This window comes from Thunnus thynnus, chromosome 16 (genome assembly GCF_963924715.1).
Source record: "Thunnus thynnus chromosome 16, fThuThy2.1, whole genome shotgun sequence".
Taxonomy (NCBI): Eukaryota; Metazoa; Chordata; class Actinopteri; order Scombriformes; family Scombridae; genus Thunnus; species Thunnus thynnus.
Genome location: NC_089532.1, coordinates 30,751,294 through 30,777,347, shown reverse-complemented (window position 1 = coordinate 30,777,347; position 26,054 = coordinate 30,751,294). Strand labels below are relative to the sequence as shown.

The 26,054-nt window shown below is 41.5% G+C and overlaps 1 protein-coding gene across 1 annotated transcript in view; it reads right to left on the bottom strand.

Moving 5' to 3' along the window:
- Positions 1–26,054, bottom strand: part of LOC137199740 (neurexin-3a-like) — a 198,736-nt gene that overhangs the window by 57,316 nt on the left and 115,366 nt on the right. Inside the window, exons 5-6 of the mRNA XM_067614245.1 lie at positions 17,899–18,200; positions 12,414–12,575 (exon numbers count right to left, since the gene is read on the bottom strand). Coding sequence (XP_067470346.1) covers positions 12,414–12,575; positions 17,899–18,200 — 464 coding nt within the window. The remainder of the gene's footprint in view (positions 1–12,413; positions 12,576–17,898; positions 18,201–26,054) is intronic.

Here is a 26,054-nt window from a genome sequence, read left to right as displayed (position 1 = left end):
TCTGAACCTTGAAGGGGACATTGACAGATGTTACATATCAGATTCTGTCTACATGTGTTGGCGAGCACTACTGCATATGCTGTAAAGACTTTTGTGGCACCAGAGGGATCTGCGTGACATTTGATAAATTGCCTTCAAGGTGCAGTGCATAGGATTTAGTGGCATCTAGCGGTGAGTACCTGACTATGACTATTGTATTATTATTATTATTATTATTATTATTATTATTATTGTATTGTTGACTATTGTATATAATGTAATGTACATAAATTAGGGCCCAGTACAACTAAATGTAAACACCTTAATCATTAAAGCTGCAAGCAGCATTGAATGGGCCTTCGCACCCTTGTGCATGTTGGGGTGCAGTGCAGTCCAAGGGCTTCTGTCACAGGCATGTAGATGTCTCCAGACCTGGGCTGACAGGTCTGACTTTACAAACATGTTTCACTAACCAAGACCACTCCTTATAGAATATGGATTTAATGGTTTATTGGGAGTGTGATGGAAGGCAGGGTGAAAAGGAGGAAGGATAGTTAGAGGGATGGTTGGAGAGGGAAGGATGGATGGGGGAAGGGAGAGGGTCGGGGGGTGTGAGGATGCGGGGGTGAGGGTCGAGGTCGTGGGATGCGGGATGAGGGGGTAGGGGTCGAAGGGATGAGGGTCGAGGGATGGGGAGAAAGAAGAGCAGGCGGGAAAGAGGGGAAGGAGGGAGTGGATAGGAGAGTGATAGATGAAAGGAGGGGATGCGTCGACGTCGGGGAGGTAAGTGGGAACAGGGGTTGAGACTCAGGGTGGGGGTGCTGTCTCGATGATCTGGCATCTGTACGAGGCCCCCCTGTTCCTGTGTTTGAGCAGAGAAGAGAGGAAAGTTAGCGGAGGGGTCAGGTGGGAGGGACTTGCAAGCTGAGACAGAGGGGAGAGGAGCGGATATGGTGTGTCTAAATACCCTGTGGTGCGGAAATGGGTTGCGTACAAGGCGTGGTCTTTGGTTCCCGAACTTTGTTTATAAGTCTATAAACTTCATTTCACTAACCAAGACCACTCCTTATAGAATATGGATTTAATGGTTTATTGGGAGTGTGATGGAAGGCAGGGTGAAAAGGAGGAAGGATAGTTAGAGGGATGGTTGGAGAGGGAAGGATGGATGGGGGAAGGGAGAGGGTCGGGGGGTGTGAGGATGCGGGGGTGAGGGTCGAGGTCGTGGGATGCGGGATGAGGGGGTAGGGGTCGAAGGGATGAGGGTCGAGGGATGGGGAGAAAGAAGAGCAGGCGGGAAAGAGGGGAAGGAGGGAGTGGATAGGAGAGTGATAGATGAAAGGAGGGGATGCGTCGACGTCGGGGAGGTAAGTGGGAACAGGGGTTGAGACTCAGGGTGGGGGTGCTGTCTCGATGATCTGGCATCTGTACGAGGCCCCCAAAGAGACTTCAACCAGAGAGGCGAGAATGGGATTTCTTAACGTTATCCGGGTCGTGATGGATGTAGGTATGAGAGTGGGACGAGGCTGGGCATGGTGCTCCGGGAATCCGGGAATTGATTCCGCTGAGGTAGGTCTGTATGGTGGAAGACTTGATCTTGAGTTGAGTGTGGGAGAATGTAATGAAGCAGGAGAGGGTAAGAATGTCCGGTGAAGGGAATGGGAGTCCGTGGGAGACGTGAAAGGTTTTAAAGGAATTCCAGCCGGTGAAGTATGGAGATAGTGTTCAAGGGGTGACACTGTTGATGATGTTGTCCCGTGAATTGGTGACCAGTTGTTCCAGTTGTGGGTTCAGTTGTAGATTGTGGCTGAAAACGGTGGGACTGGAGTTGGAAGAGGGTTGGAGGCTGGAGCTAATTGTCTGAATTTCTGAAACATGAAACGAGAGAGTGAATCGGCGATTGCGTTTTTGTGGCCTGGAATGTGGAGTGCACGGATGATGAACTGGTGCTGGGCTGAAACCAATGTGAGCTTGCGCACGAACTGCATGATGTCCAGATTGTGTGACCGGCCTTTGTTGAGGATGTCGACGATGGCACTGTTGTCAGAGTGGATGGCGATGGTCTTTTTGGACCATTCATGCCCCCAAAGAATGGCAGCGATGACAATCGGGTACATTTCCGAAATGGTGGAGGAAGGGGCCAGGGAAGAGAAGTCGGGTGGCCATTCGGCAGAGAACCATCTGCCACCATAGTAACCACCGAAGCCGACTGAAGGGGTGGCGTCGGTGTATAGCTGGATGTCATTGGCGTCTGTAACGTGGACGTCGTAAAAGAAGGAGATGCCGTTCCAGGAAGAGAGGAACTGGTGCCACATTTTTAGTTCCATCTTGCACGCGCTGTCTAGCGTGACGTGGTCGTGGATGGATGGGACGGCGGTGGCTATGGAGAGAAGGTGTGACAAGAAAGATTGGCCCTGAGGGATGATGCGGGTGGCGTAGTTGAAATGGCCCAGCAGAGAGAGTAATTGACGTTTGGTGCATGTGTTGGCCATGAGAAAGTTTTGAATGAGTAGAGAAATGCGGTGGAGTTTCTCAGTAGGCAGAGATGCTTGGAGTGTAATGGAGTTGAGGGTGATGCCGAGGAATTCCAAGGATGTGCTTGGGCCTTCTGTTTTCTCTGGAGACAGGGGAACGCCGAGATCAGTGAATGCGGAAATCATTGTGGTGAGACCGTATGACGGGGGCGAAGACGGTGGCGTGACCGTGAGGAAGTCGTCAAGTAGGTGGATGACGTATGGGAGTTTATAATTGTTGGAAAGAATCCAGCAGAGGGCTTCGGACAATGAGTCGAAAATTTTTGGGCTGCTCTTGCAGCCGAAGGTTAGACGCACGGCAAAATAGTATGCGCCCTTCCAGGAGACCCCGAAGAGGTGCCAGTAGTCGGGGTGGATGGGGAGGACTTTGAAAGCGCTTGTGATGTCCGCCTTGGACAACCATGCTCCCTGGCCCGCGAGTCGGATGAGGGAAATGGCGTGGTCTATGGTGGCGTATTGCATGGAAAAGTCCAGGCTGGGAATCAGGCTGTTAATGCTTGGAACAGTGGAACCGTGGGGGGACGAGAGGTCGATGATGAGCCTCTTTTTCCCAGAGTACTTCCTGGTTGCCACTCCGATTGGGCTGACTCTGAAAGACGGGAAAGGGGGGCTGGAGAAAGGGCCAATCATGAAGGCGTCATCAACTTCTTTTTGCAGTAGTCTGTCAACTGTGGTGGGTTCAGACAGGGCTGATTGCAAGTTGTTGCATATGTGAGTGGACTCAGGCATGGCCTGCAGACCCGGATGGAAACCGTAAGTGAAGCCCTGAATGAGGAAGTTGACGAACTGGGTGTCTGGATGGTTTTGTAGGGCGGTGGCTAAGGCGTTGATGTTAACGGGGGTATTGAGATGCTTACACAGCTGTTGCTTTGTCGGGTTGTGTGGGCATGTGGCTCTGGCGTGGGCTCCCCCGCAGAATGAACAAGTGTGGAGGAATTTGCAGCTGGAGGAGCTGCAACTGAGGTCGTTGAAGTTATTGCAGATCATCCGTCCTCCCTGGTAGAGGACAGGTCTCCCTCTCCTGTCTGTGCCTTTGGGGAGGGGGCCGAGGATGGACGGGTGATTTAAGGCAGGTTTGGGGGTGATGGATGGTGGGGGAGCCACCGATGGCAAGTAGTGTGGCGTGGCTGGGCTTCGCTTGTCTGTTACCGAGGCGCGGGGCAGGGGGGCGGAGAGGGTGCATGCTGCGGCGGGATGGGAAGGGGCGCCGCACGTTTCGCAGTGCAGAGAAGCGCGAGCTGCGAAAACTTGGCAGTATAGCTCGTGGTCCAATGTTCCCCAGTACGTGCCCTGGTTGAACTGTTGGAGGCGACCGGCGGCTTGGGAGGCGAAGAGGATGTGATAGGTATAGAAACCGTTGCCGCCGAAACGCAAGGCCAGGTCGAGAATTAATGACAAGTAATCATCGAGCTCGGACCTGCGGTCGGGGAAGGCTGAACAAATTATGTCTCTATACAATGAGAACGCGAAAGCGAACTCGGCGACTGTGAGGTCCTTGGAGCGAGCAGGAAGTGGCTGTTTAAGTTCCGAGGGGCCGAATGAGGTGAGCAGTTCCCTGGGGATGTGAGGATTAATTGATGTAGGGTGAATGAGTTGAGCGAGATCAATGTAATTACCGGTTAGGATCTGCTGCCTGAGGGTGGGAGACACGGGGGAGGGCCGGGCGGATGCTAGGGGGCGCACTGGTGGCTGGGCGGTGGCCAGGGTGTAGCTGCTGGATGGAGGTGTGGGAGCCAGGAAAAGGCAGAGGCTGGCCGTGTGTAAGGCTGTAGGATAAGGAGGTGCAGGTGCTGTAGTACGGGTAATGCTAGAGTGCGGGTCGTGGGGAGCCGGGGGGTAGGGGAGGAGACAGGGAGGGTGAAAAGAAGAAAGAGGAGGAACAGGTTGGGTGTAACTCATGGAGCTGCTGGGGCCCGCTGTTGTTTGTGCTGTCTGAGCGGCTGCCGTGGTTGGTGCGGGTGGAGGAGCAGCTGGGATGGCCGGGAGGGAAGGAGCAGCAGGGATAGGAGCCGAAGAGGAGGAAGGGATGCTGGGTTGATGGAATGTATATGCATGGGATGTAAGTGCAGCTGAAGAGAAAGTGGGAGGAGGAAATGGCTGTGGAGCAGAGAGAGCCTGCATAGGGTTAGATGCGGACTGTACTAGGGAGGCTGAGGTTGCTGAGGAGGAAGGTGTGCGTGTGGCGGAGCGACGTGCCGTGACGTCATGGACGTCGTCGCGCGCGCGACGTCGGGAACCCGGAAGATCGTGGGAAGATGGACGGGAGAGAGTGCTGTCCTTCAGGGAGTTTGTGTATAATTGAAACAGTCTTGCCTTGTTGTCGGTGCAGAGGAAGGGAATGTTATTTTGGCTGAGGGAATGCTTTAAGCGAGCGACGGTCCACTCGGACATGTTTGGGGCCGAGGAGCGGTCCGTACACCGGAGGCGAGGAGAGCGCTGCGCGCGGTGGCTGCTCCTCTTGGGCGGGCTCCGGGATCTCGAGCGAGGCTGGAGTGAGCGTCGGGAATAAGTAGCTTCCTTCGGACGCCGAGTCCGGGACTTTCCCCTGGAGCCGCTGGGGATCGAGGGCTCGACGATACCGTCGTCGACGGAGGATGAGGGCCGAGAGGCCGGGATGAGGGAAACCGAGGAGCGCAGGCGAGGCTGCCGGAAAGATCGGACGCCGGGGGACTCCGGGACTTTGAACGAGTCCTCGTCCGAAGCGTTGAGGAGCAGTTCGAGGTCCATGATGTGAGTAAGAAGTTTTAAGTTTATGCTGGTGTGTCACAGGGTGCTTGCAAGCTGAGACAGAGGGGAGAGGAGCGGATATGGTGTGTCTAAATACCCTGTGGTGCGGAAATGGGTTGCGTACAAGGCGTGGTCTTTGGTTCCCGAACTTTGTTTATAAGTCTATAAACTTCATAAAGTGTGGTGCAACCAGAGCATGTACAATAAAGTTATAGCAATTTCCTCTGTCATGGCGAAACATCAAATCTCAACAGTGAGAGGATAACAATTTTTGTGTGTTTGTGTGTGTGTGTGTGTGTGTGTGTGTGTATGTAAATCAAAATTTATGTTGTCTTTAGGGATGCATGATTGTGGCAAAAATCATAATCCTCAATATTGAGATCACGCTTATTTAACATGATTGGTTTTTGACTCTCATTTTTTCTGATTGGTTATGGTGATATAGCACACATATTCCCATTTCGCTGAGGACACTATTACAACTGCAATCATATATTGCACTAATGGTAAAGAAAGACAATATAGGAGGGAAGAACTCAGGAAGACTAGAGTTTTTGGGCTTAACATTATAACTTTAATGAACATGCCAAGTGGGTGGAGCAGCAGTGTTTTTGTCTTTTTGAGTTCATTATATGGACAGGATTAAAGTGTAGGATTTAATTTTTGGTCCACAGTACAGCGTGTAGGGTGACTATAATGTACCTAATATGCTGGTTGTCAACCGCTGTTATAAACCAAAAAGATGAGAAGAAAAGGTATTTTCAAACAGAATGATACATCCTGTCAGCCGACGGATTTCCTATCTGTGCAGCCGAACACAGCAACTCCTCCACGGACTGTTTCACCCTGATGGTCCCGTTGTTTCTTCCGCAGGCTTCATTTCACTTAACTGACCGACAGACCCCCTGGTTCTTCCCACTTTAACCTAAATAACAAACCGGGGCTCGGTGGTCCGGTTGGATCCAAACAGAGAGCGGGGGCTAGCTGAGAGCCGAGTAGAGGCTAACTGGTTATGCTTCCTTCCCGTCATGCTGCAGCTAATGCTCCGTTAGCCTTATTAGCGTCATCACTTTCTGTATCCATCATTTCAACTTTAAATCCCTCTAGCGTTTCATATAGTGTTATGGTTGTAATTTGCAGTCGCACAGTGTGCGAGTAAATTATTTTTCCACTTTGCACATATCTATTTTTAGGAACAAATGCGAATGAAATACTCGCACTGTAGAGCCCTGTGACAGTACATATTTCAGTCAAACTTTGACCAGGTCATGTGGGTTAAAAGTGTTAAAAGTGCACAATTTTGATGACACAGCTGTGAGCAAGTTAGCCTTATATGACAAACATCATCTGATACACATGAGGTTTTCAAGGTGTACACTACAGTTGATATACAGCGAAATTATGTTTATTTAAGGCGTGTTTTCTAGCACCATATTGTGGACACAGGAAATGATATTTAACTCCTTCATGCAGTGTTAGACAACTAAAGTTACACTTCTTTGTCCAGCAAGTACTTGTGGCACCGTACATTTAAATGTATGACAGACATGAAGTGCAATCAGGCAGATTCCCAGAGCCATGGAGATAAGCTTTGTGATTCATCAGCTCCTAGAAAGTCCCAGAAAATGCCATTTTATTGACGTGATTGGTGCTATTAGTGGCTCAATTACTGGGCGTCGTGATGGCCTGATGACGTGTCATCATGCAAGCTTACAAAAACAGCCTGCTTGAGCTTGGCTCTTCCTATTTGGTCGTACTGACATCGTGGTAAGATGTGTTTTCATTTCTGTTGCCGTTGAGATTTGATGTTTCATCATGACAGAGGAAGTTGCTATAACTTTATTGTACATGCTCCAGTCTGCACCAAACTTTGCATGTTTGATAAGAGTCCCGGTCTGAACACGTCTACATGACAATATTTTATCAGTGATGCAAACTGGCTGAATAGCGTGCCCTACAAAATTGCAGCAAAGAAGCCCCAGCAGCAGGCAAAATAGTGGACAAAGGAAGTGATGTTTATCTCCTTCTAGCACTGTCTGAAAACAGCCCGGGTCTGAAGACATCTACATGCCTGTGACAGAAGCCCTTCGACTGCGCCGCGGCCCGATGTTGCAAAGGCACGAGGGCCCGTTCAACGCTGCTTGCAGCTTTAATTATTACTATTACTTTATTATTTAATGATAGTAGCAAATATTTCATTTGAATGATAGCTCCATATGCTGCAGCACTGTTTTCATTTCACTGTGCTGCTTGATTTGCAGATTTCTGAGTTAATAAATCAACAGTGACATATTGCATTGGGCAATGTGTGTGACAATGACATTATGAATGAACTGTATGCATGTGTGCATGTTAGCCCACACATGAAAATGCATTTCTTGTTTGTTATGTGACACCACCATGATATCTCTATGTTTCATCATGCAGAAATAAAGAACTCGGACGTGTGTGTAAGTGTTTGGGTGTGTGAGGGGCGGGTGGTACAAGGAATGACAAACCTGTCCAGCATGGCAAAAAGCAGGAAGTAGGCCAGAGGGGGATTAAATGGTTACTGTGCCACTTCCTCCCTCTCCCTGTGTCCCATCTGACACCGTGTGTGTGTGTGTGTGTGTGTGTGTGTGTGTGTGTGTGTGTGTGTGTGTGTGTGTGCATGTGCGTCTCTGTGGAACAGTGACAGAAAACTGCAGCTACTGGCTCCAGTCAATATGACATCATGTGCTTAAGGGAACAAGATGTGTGTGTGTGTGTGTGTGTGTGTGTGTGTGTGTGTGTGTGTGTGTGTGTGTGTGTGTGTATGTACATTTGTAGGCATGTGGGTGTGTGTCTGTGTGTGTGTTGCAGTGTGTATAGGGCAAATGTTACACCTTGAAAACAAAGTCCCTTAAAACCCAAAATTCATCTGTCATAATCTACTGTTCTGTTGCAGCTCTACTGAGATCCATTGGCATGAATTACGACAGTATTTGTAGCTGAAGCAAAATTAAATAAGCAAATAATAATTGTTGACCCTTTAATAAAGGTTATGATATAATTTCCCAGTCTTCTGTCTGTTCTTGAAACTTTTATAGTTATATATGTTGTGTATGCATGTAAACATATCAATGTCGGTATATGATCTATAATATCTGGGGTTTATTGTGGAGATCTGTTTGCAGTGTTTCTCCTATATGCTTGCAACAGCAGCGCAGTGCCACTGCTAAATGTTGAATGCCACAGCTGGAATTTTACATTGTAATGTAATAGTCACAACAAATGCAAACCACACACACACACACACACACACATACACACACACACACACACACACACACAGCGAACAGTAGCAGAGAGGCCGTGGTGGAGACAGTGAACCAACTGAAGTGAAACATAACATTTTACTCGAGTTGACGAGAACTATGCTCATTACTGTAAGTGAAGTAAAACATTTGCGACTGAAAAGCCAATATGTATTTTATCAAACCACCTGTTAAACAAGTATAAACATGTAGAAAAGCAATATTTTCAACTGCTTTGCCCACAGTCTCCTTAAAGTCCCCAAAACTTAACTATTGGCTGAAATGGCAGCCCTCCTTCCCAAACCAGCCCCTCCTGTCTCTACCAGTGGCACCTGCAGGGACAGGATGAATGACTGATGTCTGTGTTCTTCATTCCTTCTAAACACACTCAGTATTTTGATGTCAGAATATTATTTATTTTACTGACATTTTAGATTTGTTTCCAGTGAGATATTGAGTTTATATAGTTACTTTGCTGTTGTAAACATTACTGCTCTGGAAACAATATTTAGTTATTTTTAAAATATAAATCAATTCTAATCCTGTTCTGAATTAGGATTACTTCAGGATATAGTGCTTAGTTCATTAGTGAGCATATTTGTTTCACTTTTCTATTTGCTAATGTTTGAGTGTACTGTGAAAAACTACAACCAGCAATTTTTTAAAATACATATTGTAAAGTCAAAAATAATGTGAAAGTGCATAGTTTTTAGTCAAATAACATCAAATATTCTTGGGGGAGAACCCCTAAACTACCCAACTGTGTTGAAGCATTTCATTCTTTGACATTTATTACAACAGCTATAGCTATCTAGGCCTCCAGAGTCCTTCTGGTGTCAAAAGCACCTGTAAATTATCACATACATGGCTCGATGAACATGTATGTCCTGTGAACACTCTTGACATATTCCGTTTCTTCCCTTTTTTAAATCAATCACCAGTAATCAACACCCAGGTGAAGACATTCATTCACCCTGAAATCTCATTTTATGACTTCACCTGAGCCATAGAATCTAGGCTACTGCAACACACACAAGCAAAAAAAATCATCATCTTATCATTTATTGACTGCACAAACAAAATCAAATATCCTGCAGACCTATTCTGCATCTGCTAAGAATGTACAAGTGTGGTGAATTTCATTAAAGGTTAGAAATATGCTCCCTCTGATTTGGGCATTTTGTGGGAGTTGCTGCAGTGGACTACCCGAGACCCAATGGAAGGGACTGATCTTAGGGTTAGGGTTAACCCTAACCCTAACCCTAACTCTAACCCACCAACTGCGGGAGTGATGTCCAGTTAGAAAATGTGAATCATGTAGCAGGTGGATGTGACTCCCTTCGTTGAGACCTGCTGATAGATGTAGCAGTGGAGCAGAGGAGAGAGACTGAGATAGCGATGTAACCGACCTGCACGCTATTTGACATGTTTTTTTTTTCTTCCCAGAAACAAATAATTTAAAAAATATTTGCATGAAACAAATATTCGTAAAAAACGTATTTGTATTCAGACACACCTAGTAGATATAATATATGATCTACTGGAAAGACTGGTGCAGTGTGAGTTAAAACTTGTGTTTCAGTACTTGATTAAAAACTCCATATCCTTGAGTTCATTGTCAGAGGGAATTATGAGCTTTAATTATGGATATACACAGAGAAAAACCAGGCCAAGTGGGCTGAAACTGGATGACAATAGCAATGATCTTGGCCTTAATGCTGTTCAGTCACGGTGCTTCTTATGCAATAACCCATTGATGTTTGGAGATTTAGTTTGCAGGAATGATAGCTGTTGGAACTTAATACGCTTAATTCACATCATAAACATAGTGTTTTCACCAATTGTAACCTATGGTATGACTTACTATTTGAAACATCTGAGTTTTGGTCATCAAAAGCTTTTTAAATCTCTCTTTCCAGAGCTAAATTTGATTCCAAAGCACCATGATCCATTACCCAAGCTGCATTAGGGAAAATTGGGCCACTCATACACATGTGATGAATGAGGTTTGAAGGAAAGCACAACTTCAAAAAGTCTGTAAAGAACTTTAAAAAACATCACAAAAACACTGTTAAAGAAACATTAGAATCAGCTGGCTTTTCATTTTGAAGATTTAAAAAAAAAAAATTACAATTTGGCAATTTTGGTTTTGCTCAGCAGTTTAGAGGGCAGTGAAGCACTGAATGAAACTTTTGATGTGTCCTTTAATGTTTCCACAACTTCTTGGGTCAAAAGCTATGGCACGGAGTATCAGGTTGGGATGTATTTATGTTCTGGTGCTGAAAATGAGATGCCTTTGTTCAAAAGGATTGTCAGTGTAATTGTTAGAGATGACAGCACTTATCTTCTAACTTGTTAAGTCTCAACAAAGTATTTTGTTGACCACTTAAATACATTTGGCATTGAGGAGAAAACATATGTCTTCACACTGATCTGTGTAGATGACTTAATGTACTACAGACCTTATGATAGGCAATTTTCATATGACACCGATGACAAAATGTGTATCTTCCCGTACTGTAATTTTGTATGACTTTAATGAATTATGTTTGTAGTGTACCTGCCTTTAAATAGACAATACTTTTATGTAAGTTGTTGTCTTGTATTTTTGTAATTGATAGGTATGTGGGGTAGGTGGTTGTGGTGGAGGGGGAATTGGTTGTCCAACATTCATAACATTGTATATTAGGGATGCACGATATTATCGGCATGTCATCGGTATTGGCCGATAAAAGCTCTAAAATGAAATATGTCGCCTTCTCCTCTGCCTCCTGACGGTGCTTCCCTCGATGGACTGTGTCACCTTGACAGTCCCGGTGCTTCTTCCACAGGCTCCACTTCACTCAAGCTGCCCGTCAGACCTGCTTCTTCTTCCCATTTTAACCTAAATAACAAACCGGGGCTCAGTGCTCCAGTTGGATCCACATGGAGAGCCAGGGCTAATGTTAGCTGGGAGGCTAGCTGGCTGTGCTCCCTCTGGTCATGCTGCGGCTAGCGGAGCATTAGCGGTTAGTTATTTAGGTTAAAGTGGGAAGAAGCAGCGGGTCTGACGGGCACCTTGAGTGAAGTGGAGCCTGCGGAGGAAGCATCGGGACCGTGGGGTGAAACAGTCTGTCGAGGAGATGTAATGTTCAGCTGCACAGATAGGAAACACTTCGGCTGACAGGATGTACCACTCTGTTTGGGGGGGGAAAAAAACTTCTTCCTTTTGGTTTATAACAGCGGTTGGCAACCAGCGTATTAGGTGCATTACTGCCACCTTCTGCTCCAGAGTGTGGACCACAGATTAAATTCTACACATTAATCTTGTCTGTCTTATAAACTCAAAGAAAACTCTACTGCTCAATCCACTTGGCAAGTGCATTAAAGTTTTAATGCTGAGCTCCTGAACTCCAATCTTCCTAAGTTCTTCCTTCATATATTGTCTTTCTTGATCATACTTAGTACAATCTATGCTTGCATGCATAATAGTCTCCTCAACCAGCTGGAAAAAAATATGTGCATATATCGGTATCGACATCGGCAATAGGCCACAATGAGTTGGAAATATCGGCATATTGGATATCGGCAAAAAAATCCAATATCGTGCATCCCTATTCTATACCCTCACCTGTTAGTGTTACTATATTGGAGTCAAGTGTAGTCTGGTAGAGTAGTGCTAACATGATTCAATGTTAGCCAGTGTTAATTTCCAACTTACAGTGTTGAAATAAGTCTGGGTGCGTATTAAAAAGTCAACCCTTTCAGAAGTGTTAATTTAACACATAAAAGAGTGGACACATACAGACACTTTTCTGGTGTTAAATTTAACTCTTTCAGAGTTAATTTAACACTGGTGATTTTGCTGTATACAAGCATGTTTCACTCCAACATACTATAAACAGTCAGTCAGGCACTTTACCTCCTTGAGACAGCCCATGAAGTTGTTGCTGACTGGAGATCCAGGCAGGTCAGCGGTGCTGGGGCTTCCACCCACGTAGAAGAAGTCATCAGAGCCCAACATAGTGTAGTCTTCCTGGGTGTAACCCGTAGTGGTCAGAATCCCATCCACTGATATTGTAACCTGACAATAAGGGATGAATAGTGAGGTTGGAAATAAAATGTTTTTCTTGGATTATAAAGATAGGAGGAAGTCTACGGTATTGATTTGGAATTCACTCAGGTCTGTATGAATTCAAAATCTCTGGTAGGATGCGTTTACCTCTGTTATGGATCAGACAAGACAGATAAAGAAAATCTGACATCCCATCATTTTCTTTACCTTTGATGTGAGTTAGCAGATGCTCTTTGTGAGAGTTTAAACTATTGATAGGCATGAAGGGTTAAGTAGAACGTCAAAATGAAGACGTTAACTGAATTTAACTCCAGACACTGACAAAGATGCGTTAATATTACTCTGTGGTATTTGCTGTTTTATTTTATCTTCTTTTGTGTCTAAATAAGTGAGGGAAGAAAGAAACTAAAAAAGACATTGTAACAGAAGTAACATAAAGGAGCAAATGAAAAACACTCACAAACCAATGGAAAGGAGGGAAAAGGGAGTGTGTCACACCACACTAAATCAAATGCAAACATATAGGACACACAGAATGGCAGGTGCAGACCCACACTGCAGGATGTCTAGGAATAACTTATTGTCAAAAAAATATTTGATCTTTGACAGCATTTGTTTTTAGAATTGAAAGTCTGAAGAGCAGTGGTGGAAAGTAACTAAGTACATTCATTCAAATATTGTATTTTTGTACCATACTGTACATAATTAGTGCTTAAGTACAACATTAGGTACTTGTGCTTGACTTGAGTGTATATGCTTCTTTATACTTCTTCACCACTGCATGTATTTGACAGCTACAGTTAGTGGTTACTTTGCAGATTAAGACTTCAAAACATATGATCAGTTTATAAAATAGGATGCATTGTCGTAGATTAAACTACCCTACATAAAGTAGTTCAAATTTGCTGCATCTCGACTAGCCTCAACATTGAAATGTCGTTTACATGTTAATACAACAATAATAATGATCCACTAATACGCAGTATATAACAGTATAACATTCTGCATAATAAGTACTTTTATTTTAAATACCTTAAGTACATTTTATTCATACTACTTCTGAAATATATGCCATATATGTCATACTATTCACTGAATTCCAAGACCAATTACAATCTGTTTCTTTTTCACAGATGTTCATTTGAATACCACTGTGTGCCATCAGAGGTGAATATAAAGACAAGCAAAAGGGTGAGTAGCCTCAGCTAAGGGCGGAGAATCATTTAACAAAGAACTGTACTGAAACCACATACCTCATGTTTTAGCATCTCAAACCATCTAAACAAGTTAGGGACATTTGATTCTACTTCATGTGCAATTCATTCCAAAGAAATACTTTTGTCCCCTATTTGCTTTGTGGATATTTTTCCAAGTGTGTCAAAAGTCAAATATTGTTATCAAGTACTATTGTACAGACTGGTGCCAAAAATGCTTGCGGTGTCACTGGAGTTATATAATTTTATAACTGTATCCCTGCAGGGTGGGTCACCTTGTATTTTCACTTGCTCAAGGATGGTAATGAAGATGAGAGTCAGGTGTAAGGTGCGCTCAATCCATTATAGGCCATGCACATCTTATATAGGACAAAATTGTCAGAGCTCCAGTGTAGATTTTTTTCATTCTCATTTTTGGTTGTAGTAAGCCTCTGATAGTTTCCACAATATTATCACCAAAAACACGTAACAGGAAAAACAGGAGCTTGAGTAGAACACTAGAGAAGCAAAAGTCATGGGTGATTAAAAAAGAGGAAGAGGTTAAGAAGGAAAGTAGGAAGTCAATGTGAAAGGATGACCCAGGTGAAAAATGCACGGACAGAAGTTATACCAACATGAAAGCTGGGAAATACAAACTCCATTTTCTTATTGTTGTGAGAACGGTATTTGATGTGCAGTAGTTAAAGAAGGAGGAAGGGGAAGAGTACAGAGCAAACCAAAAAATGACAATAATCAATGAATGATATCTACCATACAATGGAGTGTGTTTACCATAGCGTATCCAATGCCTGATTGCTTTGCAGAGAGGTGGGGTGGGTAAGAAACAAATTTAATACAGTGAGCAGTGGGGTTGTTAATACATTAAAGCAAATCAAATGAAAATCAAATTATGAAAAGTGATGTAGTGAGTTAGTACACATTAATAAAAAAAAAAATATTCTTTGAGTCACTACTAAAAGAAGAGTTGTAACAGGGAAGACATTGGTAGAGGGTAATGAAGGGAAACTCTGGCAAGGTAGAAAGGATTGCAAAAGGAAATCAGGGAAGACAGAGACTTGTTTCCCAAAAGCATCCAATGTTTGTGACTGTCATCTCATGGATTTTGGATGCTTACATTTGTGGTGTTTTAAAGGATATGTCTAGTTTATGGATGTGCCTGAGCCAATCCAGGCTTATTTTATGGCTCTGTAAAATAAACCTGATCAAATGTTTGTACTTTCTTTACTGTGTTTCTCTCCTTTATGCCTTTATGCAAGCATTTTGCTTCATTGTTAGTGACAAAGTGTTGCAAATGTGATAAAACTATACTGGGACACCAGTGAGTGTGACTGACATCCAGATGAGCAAAATACACATATTTCTTAACTCTGACACAAACAAATCTGTTATTAAATCTTTTTTTTTAATCTCTCCTCTCTCTTTCCTATCAGCAAAGATCAAACAGGTAGCAGTTTCTCATTTTTAGCCAGCACTGATTCTTGCTGATGCAGGTTAAAATGACAAACATCATGGCTAATTAATGTTAATTCAGTCAGGACACTCGTGTCATGTTTAGATTTATTTAATTGCATTTTAACTTGGCAGTGGGGCTCTAATCATGTGATCCTCTGGGAGGAATCTAAGCAGCCTGACACAGACTGTCCCTGAGCTCAAAAACCTGTGAGCTCAGAGCCCGAGATACACAACATTTGATGAACATGAACAAGTTAAAAAGAAAAATTCAGCATCATAAACAACTGAATGCTAATACAGAAGGAGGCAGGGGAGGTGGAGGGAGTTAAATTTTGAAGCAAGCAGCAGTGTAGCAGCAATGGCAGTACTGAATGAGTGACAGAGGTTGTACGGAGCATGTAACTATAAACTGACTTCCATGCCTGCCTGAACTACCACAAGTAGTTTTGGCTGTTGTTGGGTTTATGTGCTCTCTGCACACAAATCTGTGTCGGTTCTCAGCCAAAGGAACTAACACTGTCATGCTGATCTCCTCAATCTATTTCAGGAGTTGCATTCTCCAAGTTAGACTTTCATTCATATTATCAACAGTTTTAAACCAGGATCTCCAGTGTTTGGATCAAGTAGCTTGCAAAAAATAAGGTTTGCCAAATATAGTAGCTACAGCGGTTGTGTATATAGGCCTATATATTAATGTGCTAGATGCATGTTTAATCAACACTGTATCTTCTTCTTCTATGTATATATTTTTACTATGTCTATGGAGCATTTTGGCACAAACATTTGTTTAGAAATAAGTGAAGTTCTATCTGATCTTATTGTCAGAGTGTAGCTTGAGTGTGCACTGGGCAGCTGTGTCATTCAGGTAAATTAAACTATTGGATGGGACTTGATATCAGCAGATACCATATATTAAAGAACTCAGAGCCAAAAAAAAAAAACTTGATTTGGACACCCATAGTCTGGTGATATTTTTTTCTCATAGTCAACAATTCCCATGTGCAGATCAAACCAACAATGAATTGCTCTACAAACAAGTATTGTGTGTGTACTGTAGTTTATTTTGACTCAATTCCACATACAGTACATAATCCTGATGTCAGAAAGTATTAAGAGACTAACAAATTGACTTTTTTATGAGTTGACAAGAAAAATACATATTATTACCAGCCTTGTTCTTTAACTATAAAGTCAACTTTAAGTCAGTTAAGTCAGCCTGGAGTTGCGCTGGAGAGGAAACATCAAAAGCAGTGAAACAGGGAGTGGAAGCATGGAGAAGTGCAAGCTAGGCTAACTGTTAACCCATACAAACCTGCAGTTCCAACAATCATGTTGCCTAATGTTCTCTGGACAAAATTGATTATATAACTCCCATCAGTGCTGGTCACTCGTTGACATGCAAGAGCTGTCTAAATTGAACTGAGAGATGTAATTTTCTCTCTAAATGCACTTAAATGCATTGTGCTGCTAACTGCTCATCCTTTGTTATTGTTTTTTTTCCTCTTGGGATTTATATTTTTTTTTAATCATTTTTCAAAGGCAATTTTTAGATATACAGTATATCTTTATCCTTTCTATGGTTGTTGCACTGCTGTGGGCTGGGAGGAACAGCATTTTGTTTTATTTGTGTATGCAAATACACAAGAAAATTACAATAAACTAAATCTTGAATCTTGACTTTTGAATCTTTAATGTAGTTTATTTGTGTATTTATGGATCAGATTGGATTATTCTTTTTTTCAAAATCAAAACCTGTACACTTCACAGTTCTACTCAAAAGGAGGTCGGTTTAAAGGAAGTGTCTATTTACATATTTAAACATGTAGGTTAATCAGTCTTGGGTTATCATCAGAGGTCTTGGATGACTTGAGCTTATCACCATGATCACCCAATAAAATATCTATCCATAGACATATATAGAGGAAGAAAGCAGCCTTCTACAACTATGAAATGCGCAGGGATGTCTTGACTGATGGAGAAGTGCTAAGATGACAGACAGTGGGAAAATTGAAATGAACATTAGACTAAGAAAAATCCTTTTCAAGGTTAACAGTATAATACAAAAAAATCTTTTGCTAAAAGCTGCAATAATAAGATGTTATAATAAGCTGCTTTGCAAAATGGTGGTTTTAAATTTGGGTTTCGATAGCCTACCTACAAGATAAAATCCTATAAGGTGAGGTCAGTAAACTTCACACATGTTCATGTCTGGCAGCCTTATCAGTCTGTGATGCCTTAGGGCCCAGTCATATCAGCATTTATGACAACAAAATTTTAGACTACAATCACCATAATCATCATAATCATAGACATGAAGCCATTCTGCACAGAGCTTTTATCTGTAAGTTTCACTTTGAGGAACTCTGACAAACAAATTTGCACCACTGACCAACTGCAAACAAGTTTTTACAGTGCTGACCTATGAGGAAATGGAGAGCTGAAGAGTCCTAAATGAAGAACATATTTGCTGCGTCACACCATCCAATATTATAGTTTGCTCTGTTAGAGTGAAAATTGCTCCACACAGCCTGCAGTCAGTAATGAGACAATGTTCGGATGCTATTTATCACCATCAGTACCATTCAATAAGATACAATTTAAGAAAGCTTTGCAACTAACCACAACATTCACTTTTTCACATATTACACTCCACCTCAGTGCCTTACCTGCCGGAGGTTGCGGGTCACTTTGACATCATGCCATGAGTTGTCATTGAACTTCCCATTGACTGGCTCAACAATGGCCTCAAAGGCTCCAGAGCCCAGGTTAATTACAAGGGAGACAGCGCCGTCCTTCAGTGCCAGGTTGACGTAGTCGGCTGACTTGCCGGTGTGAAGGATTAGGCCGTTGCGCTGCCATGTCTTGAAGGAGAGTGTGATCTCGTCGCTGCTGCTCTGGATGGGGTTCTGGGAGAGGTCGTAGCAGAAGTACTCTGAGCCTCGGAAAGTGGCCACATTCTCTTCCCTTGCTGTGGTGAGAAGAAAAACAGGGCAAGTTGGGGACAGTATATTTGACAAGATTCAAACTAAGGATAACATTCAATCACTATTTTGAAATTCTGCTGTAGATCCAAAAGTTTCTGAGGACACCAAATATGGCAGACTGTCTTTTCGGGAAATGCAAAATAAATTATGCCAAACAAATCTAGAATATTTCCATTTGATGAACAGTGGAGCAATAAAAACATGGCATTTTTCTCCACACCATGGCTTCAGTTAAACCCAAGCTCTTCTCAAATCGTTTTAGGGCAAGTCCACATCAAGACTCTTGTCAAGGCAAGTCTCAATTCAAGTCCCTTGTCCTTGAGGGTGAGGGTCACAAGTCTTCATATGACTATTGCAAGTTTCAAGTCTGTGAATGCTTCACAATCAAAATGACATTACATTTAAACATATTTTTATTATTAGTTGTTGTTTTTTTTTACATAGCTTTCAATCCATAGTCCTGCACCACTTACCTGTATCTTATTTATTTTTGTTGTTGCTCCTTTTAACAGGAGTGTTTTGGTTTTGAAATCCTGAGTCAAGTCTTTAGGCTGTCCAAGTCTCAAGTCTATATCAAGTCTATTTCATAGCACTATATAGTGTGGAATTTTTGTTCTAATTTCAAAGTGACTTAGGTTGACATTAAAAGGAAAAAAACAGGTTAATCAGATTCACATATGAGTATTACCTTTAAGACATACCATCCATCCATCTATTAGAGCTGGGTGATATGACCAAAATCTCATCTCCTGATATAGGTAATTTCATATCCCGATAGCAATTCATATCCCAATATAGCACATTTTGATTGAATAAATAGTTGGTCTGTGCACACCCCACCCCTTGTCTATCAATTCTTTGTGCAGATTAAATTAAATTACTTTTTGGCTTTTACTCCCAAAGCTTTTATTGCACTCACAGTAACGTAATAAGTGTAGTTGTCGTCAACTCGAGTACTTCACCTGGTTCACTGTCTTTCCTGTGTGTGCAGCACACACGCAGAGGGCTCAGCCCCACCCATAGTGAACCATAGACAGCAGGGGAGAGTAGCACGACCATAAATGACAGAAAAATGCAGCAGAGACTCTCACACTGAGCTGAAATTAAAAGAGTGCAAATAAATTTGGTATATAACATAAATAAAAATTGTCTCTACTGCATTTTGCTGCCATTTTATGTCACCATCTCACTGCTTCTCTCATCTCTGCTCTTTCTCAGCATGGGTGGGGCTGAGCCCTCTGTATGTGTGTAACCCGGCAGAGAAGAGACAGACAGCCGTAGAGAGTGTTGGAGAGTTGATGACAACTAAACTCATTATGTACTGTAAGTGCAATAAAACTTTGCGAGTAAAAAGAGTAATTTATCCATGTAATCCGTGCAAAAGATGGACAGACCCTAAATGACGAAAAAAAATGCTGTATGAGTATGATTTGCGTCACAACAAAATAAACAATAGAGCAATACAACAACACACTTTTTGGTGAGTAAAAATAAGTATTAATAAAGTAATGATCAAACATGGTGAAACTGCCATTTCCTATATAAATAGCCAGCTTGGGGCACAGTAGTCAAGACAGAGAATCAAAGATGGGAGAGGAGCCACAGAGAAAAGCCAGGATAGGTTGTACTGATTGTATGTGTGACCCTGGTAAAAGAGAAACAGGAATCACAGGAGAAAAAACAGGGAATTGCTGAAAGAAAGGGAGTAAAAGGTGCAGTAGAGCTGAAGGATAACACAGATAAATGGTCCACTCAGGAGTCGTAATCAGTGAGATCATCCTCAATTAACTCACTGTCTCTTAAGCAGAAATACTAGAGACTGTGGGCTCAGCCACAACACAGCACACCATATCAGCCACCAAGACCCTAGTATCTGCATGAGTGCAGCTTTCATGAGCTATGAGCTTGACTTTTTGTCATTACTAAAACAAACATACCTCCTTAAAAGTATGATGTGAGAGACTAGTATCTTATGGTGATCTAGATTTCCAGAAAAAAACACCTGATATATTTTAAAAATATCAATATATAAACTACCAGCCGGTTCACTCCCTAACTATTGGTATCTAATTAATTTGTGACACAATTGTCAGCCTTGGTTAACCAGCAGTCAGCAGTACAGAAATGTAGATTTCAATCATGAGTTATGCCAGAAACCAGAGCTCACCCAAACTCCCTTGATAGACCTTCCACACTCCTAACAACACCCTGACATCTCATGGTGGGCACGACAACCTGACATTGCAGATAATCTTACTCCCAAAATGCCTCCGATGATAGGTCAATAATCAATTATTAATTAAGAGAAATGTTTTTTAAGTGCTCTCCCAAACCCAATCCCACCAGCTCGTTAATATCTAATGAAATGGGAAACACACTTGGTGAATGAGCTGTTTCCAGTGAGTGGGTGTGGGTATAAGCCACATGGTCAAATGTCTTGAGCTGAAGTTCATTGTTAAAGTCAAACTGAAATTTGAATTCTCTTCACTGTTGTGTAAGAAAATGTTATCTATCATGATATTGCAGCTATTATGCATTTTTTCCATGTTTCAAAAGAGAATAAAAGCATTTTTTTACATATTTGTAGAAACAGTACATAAGCCTTGAGCCTCTGAGTGGGCGTTTCCAATGGCATGGTGGGTCTAGCAGATTTGCTGTTTAGGAGTGTGCCCGAATACAAATATGTTATTCAGCAAAGCACAAATAGTGTTTTTATTTTTATTTTTTACAAATATTTGTTTCATACTTTAAAAATGAAAAAAAGATTTGTTTCCAGAAAGAAAAAAAACTTAAACCACTGGACTACACATACATGCTTTCTGTGACAGGAAAATATGTGTTTAACAAGCATATCAATGTACATTTTAGGTAATAATATTAAAGAGCACTCAAGTCAAAGTGAATTATGGTACATGATGAAGATGTAAAGCAACTTTGTACATGAGAGCAATATTATGAGGAGTACTCTAATGAGCAGGTATTGAACACAGAACCTTGTCATCTAATGGGGAAAACTGACCATGAGAATGGAAGAAAAAAGTTTTGTTGAGGAAAATTTATTAGCCTAAAACTAGAGCTTGAACACCAGAGATTGTACATCATTAGTGAAAGCAAGACTAGCTTACCATGAGAATGTATGATATTTGTACAAATTATTTATATTATATTTGTTTTTTAGTTTTTGAGATATTAGCTTTCAAACATTCCTCCCATAGACTTTTCATTAATAATTTTAATATTTAAAAAAAAAAACAAAACCCTGGAATATGATAGAAAGATGAAAAGTAATAGCATAAATGTCCTTAAAGAGCTGAACATTTTGATATTTGAGTGGTTTCTGTCGCTCAAAGTATGGAGGAGTTGAAAGCTTGAAAAAAAGACTTACGTAATACATAATAATAAAGAGTGATGATAACATAGCTGCTTCGCAGCTCTCACACTAATAGTGTGAATGCTGAAAGCACTATTGTTATCACCAACCTATTCACCATCCTCTGCTCTGCAAAAAAACTCCCAAATCCTTCAACCTAAACTAGCTATGCTAAGTTAATTATTAATCAGAGTTCCAATTGGCTATCTTTTTCCCCGACCCCGGGGCAGTGCCCTGCTATTATTAATTCTTATTAATAATGTCTATTGATTTTAGTAATTATATTTATCTTTGATAATCATTAATTATTGCTGATAGCCAAACCTGTAACCAAGGCTCAACAGGAAAGATCTATCTATCTATCTATCTATCTATCTATCTATCTATCTATCTATCTATCTATCTATCTATCTATCTATCTGTCTATCCGTCTGTCTCATTTTTTTCCTGACTTAGTGTTTTTCCTTTTCTTACTTTCTTAACAAAAAGTTACTCTTTTATGGAAACTCTTCGCTGTAACTTTTAGAGCCATTTAGGAAGACTCCAAGTGGTAAAATGAGATCCTTCATGAATAGGGCCCCTGATGTTACGGTTAGGCCTATATCACCTCAGATATTAGTTTAGAGTTCAACCCAGATGTATTTGAAACTCGAGGGCAGTTTCAACTCTGACAAGTTCAAGTGAGTGTTAAGCATATAGGTATGATAAATGACTGAAAAGCACTTATAAATAAATTATATGGATTGTTTTGTATGAATCATTAATGCTTGGACAGTCCTCAGTGGCACTAGTGTAATGCTTGTAGTCTGAATATGAATCAGCAATAAATAAGTAATTGGCTCATACATATTTTAAGTGACATCTTGATTTATGATGTGTGGATTTTCTTGCAGATTCTGCAATGCTCACTGCGATAAATCATTATGTAGAGTTAGAAGGTATAGCATGATGAGCGGCCACTTTATGTCTTTCATGCAGACTGAACCCTTGCTCACGAGGGGACAGTTAGTTGAACAGATATTTGAGAAAGGAGTATGAAGCATCTTAGAAGTGTTTATGCCGATGTTGTCTACACTAGGGGTGTGCCTGAATACATATACGTTATTAAGGAAAGCACAAATAGTGTTTTGTTTTGGGTTTTTTTTACGAATATTTGTTTCATACAAATTTATTATTTTTTCGGAAGGAAAAAAACCCATCAAATACCAGTGCACACGTCAGTTACATCGCTATCTCAGTCTCTCTTGTCTGCTCCACTGTTACGTCTATCAGCAGGTCTCAACAAGGGGAGTCACATCCACCTGCTTCATGACATACCTTTCCTAATTTGGACATCACTCCCAGAGTTGGGGGTGTTCCCAAGAGATAAAGCTTAGCTACTGACACATGCTAAGTGCTCCCAAGGGACCCTCCATAACCTGTTGTCCCCCCTCTCCTTTCCACAAAGTTAGTTTGTAAAAAGGCAATAAATGAAAAGTGCAAAGCAATAACTGCCTTTGAAGTTCTTCCCTACACGTTACACGGTGTGCTGTCACTGTGTTATGGATGTATAAATAGGTAGAGGTCTGCCTGTAATGAGGCGATGAGTAAAGTTTTAGCTCAGTAGTCAGTGCAGTCGTCTATGATCTGGGAGACTCGAGTGTGACCTGGTGTGGGAACCTCCTTTGTAAGGTAGTTTATTCATGAACATTTATTGTAACGCTAACATTTTATAAAATTAAAAGCATAATATAAACAAAAACAGGATTTGTAAGCCTATTTTCACTTTTATTCGAATACAAATACAAACAATTTTGCTGCCTCAACAAATACAAATACAAATACAAATGCTGGGCTCTCTGCATGTCCCTATTGCTGAGACCATTCAGTACTAAAAATCCATAGGCTATACTCGACTAGACTGCTGCTGATATTGACAGCAGCTCTTGTACAGACTTGCTGCCGCTGACACATTCCATACATGCTGATCTGCTGCCCGTATGCCAAAAAACACTGAACACCGCCTGAGGCTTGGGGGCTAGCCTGATTCTTTCATGTACCAGAGTCAAACAGTGTTTGTCAGCTTGTTAGCCTGTAGACAGTAGACTCAGAGCTTGTTAGCCTGTTAGCTTGTTAGCCTGTAGACAGTAGAATCAGTGCCTCTTAGCCTGTTAGCCTGTGGATACTTGGCTGCTTGCGAACTTTCTGCTGCAGTTTGGTTGATAGTTAGAATACTTTAGTGCCTGTTAATAATTGTTTTGTATTTTAATTTAAGTGTGTTTATTTTCTTCAGGTCATTGCTTTTTATTTTGTCATGACATACATACAACATACAGTAAGAGTTTATTTTATTTACTGTAAAAACCATACATGTTGCAATTATCACAGTAAGTAAATGAAAAAACTAAATGATTTCATAAGCTATAAGCTTTATTTAGCATACAGCATAAATGTAGGTTATTTACTAGCCCTTGATACACACACATCTAGTTTGAGTGCCCACCAGTGCGCAACACCCAGTACTGGACTACTCGATATATTTAGAAGTCCATATCTGAGTGTATTGAGACAACTCAAACACCCAAACTTCCCAGTGTACATGTCCCTGCTTAGAGACCAATGCAGTTACTGAAACTTCAGATGGGAATTTAGCTATCATTTTAAGAGTTTGAGGGAAGATTGTACTCTGATATGACAGCTCATGTCAGGTAAATGAATTCAGAGATCAAACTATTAGTTTGCCTGCTCCTCTTTTGCTGCTGAGGTGGATCTACTGTCCAAATAATGTTTGGAACCACTGGCTGGTGGAGTACAATGCTTACTTACAACCAGTAAATGAGACTGTACTAGATGGCCATCATTATGGAAAAATGTGCCAACAACAACATCAGTCACAAAACCCACCCTTAAAACTCTTCCATCTATTGCTGTTCATTTTCCTGTCTCAGTTTCTCTAATTGCAACCCCTACCACCTTTTTGAGACAGCCCTCTCAAGAAAATCAACAGCATGGGTCATTTGTTCAAGCAGCAGATGACCTGTGTTTCTTCTTCAAGAGTATGACCTGGATTTTCATCTTTATCCCAGCCTCCAACAGACAGTCCACTTATCACTCTTGCTTAAGACACCTCTTCATCTCCACCCACTCACTCTCTGCATTAGTCAGTGAAAACTGAGAAAAACATGACGGTAAAAAAAAAAACTTTTATGCATTTTCTTAGTATGTTAGGAAATGTGTGTATGATGCCTTTCAAATCACGGTAGGGTAGCTTTCTTTTCATTCATGTTAATAAAAGTGACATTTCACAACTATAAAAAGGCTTTGGTAACCAATGTATTTTCTCTCCAGCTTAATTTTGTCATGTTGTCCTGAGAGGGATTGTTGCTATTTTTGGCAACTCTCAGAACAATGAACAAACAATATTTTAGTCACATTAGTCTTGGTTATTTTTGATTGATATTTCACTGTCCTATTAACTCAGGAAACAGGAAAAAACACTAACCATGTCGGCATTCAGCTCCACTTCAGTGTAATGTGAAATACACTGGAATAATAAATATGAAATTCAAGGAGAAAATGGCTCAACTCATAAAACACCATGCATCAATATCACTTAAACATTTCTAACATTGTAGGATGATCACTACTTCTTTAATTAGTGGGAATTCAACAAAGCTTATGTTTACAGCACAAATATGTTTAATCTCTACAAAGATTAGATTGAGGTTAAGAACACACCTAAAGGAATCTGACCTCATACATCTGACTTTAACATAAAAAACACAAAAATGAAGACGCATACACTCACATACATACGGACACTTGATGGTGGCGTGATTTAGTATCAGCTCAGGTGAGAGCAAACGCTCCTGGGTGGACCATGTGTTGGCCTTTTTAAATAAGAGAATGATCCTATTCATATTCATCTGAACAGCCTAACACTGACAAATGGACCTGTTAGCTGGGGCTGGATAAAAATATAGTTTTCTGATTAATAACAACACTTGAATGATCCATAATCGATTCTTAAGATTGATTTTTGCATTTTCGCCTTTACTCAGTAAACATGTGTCCATGTGTGTCACATCCTGCCTGGACTGTTTGTTTTTTGGACTCTTTGTGTTTTTGTGTTCTTTGTGGTTTCCTATGTTACACTTCTGTTGTCAAGTCCTTCTGGTCATATGGTTTTACTTGTTATGATTTGGGTTGTGGGTTTAGAGGACTGCATTATTAGTTAGCTTATAGTGTTGTGTGCTTAAGTTTATGTAATTCTGGGACGGTTTGATTTATGCTGGGTTGTGATTTAAAGTATTGTGTTTTCAGGATGTTGGTTTTCTGTTATTGTGTTTCCCTTGTGTGTTCATATACTCCTCCTTACACCTGCCCTGCATTCGTTCTTGTTAGCCCTGCCCTTGTCTCAGTGTTCTTCACCAGTCTGCTGTCACCTTTACACCCACCCTGTATCAGTCTCGTCAGCCCTGCCCTGCTC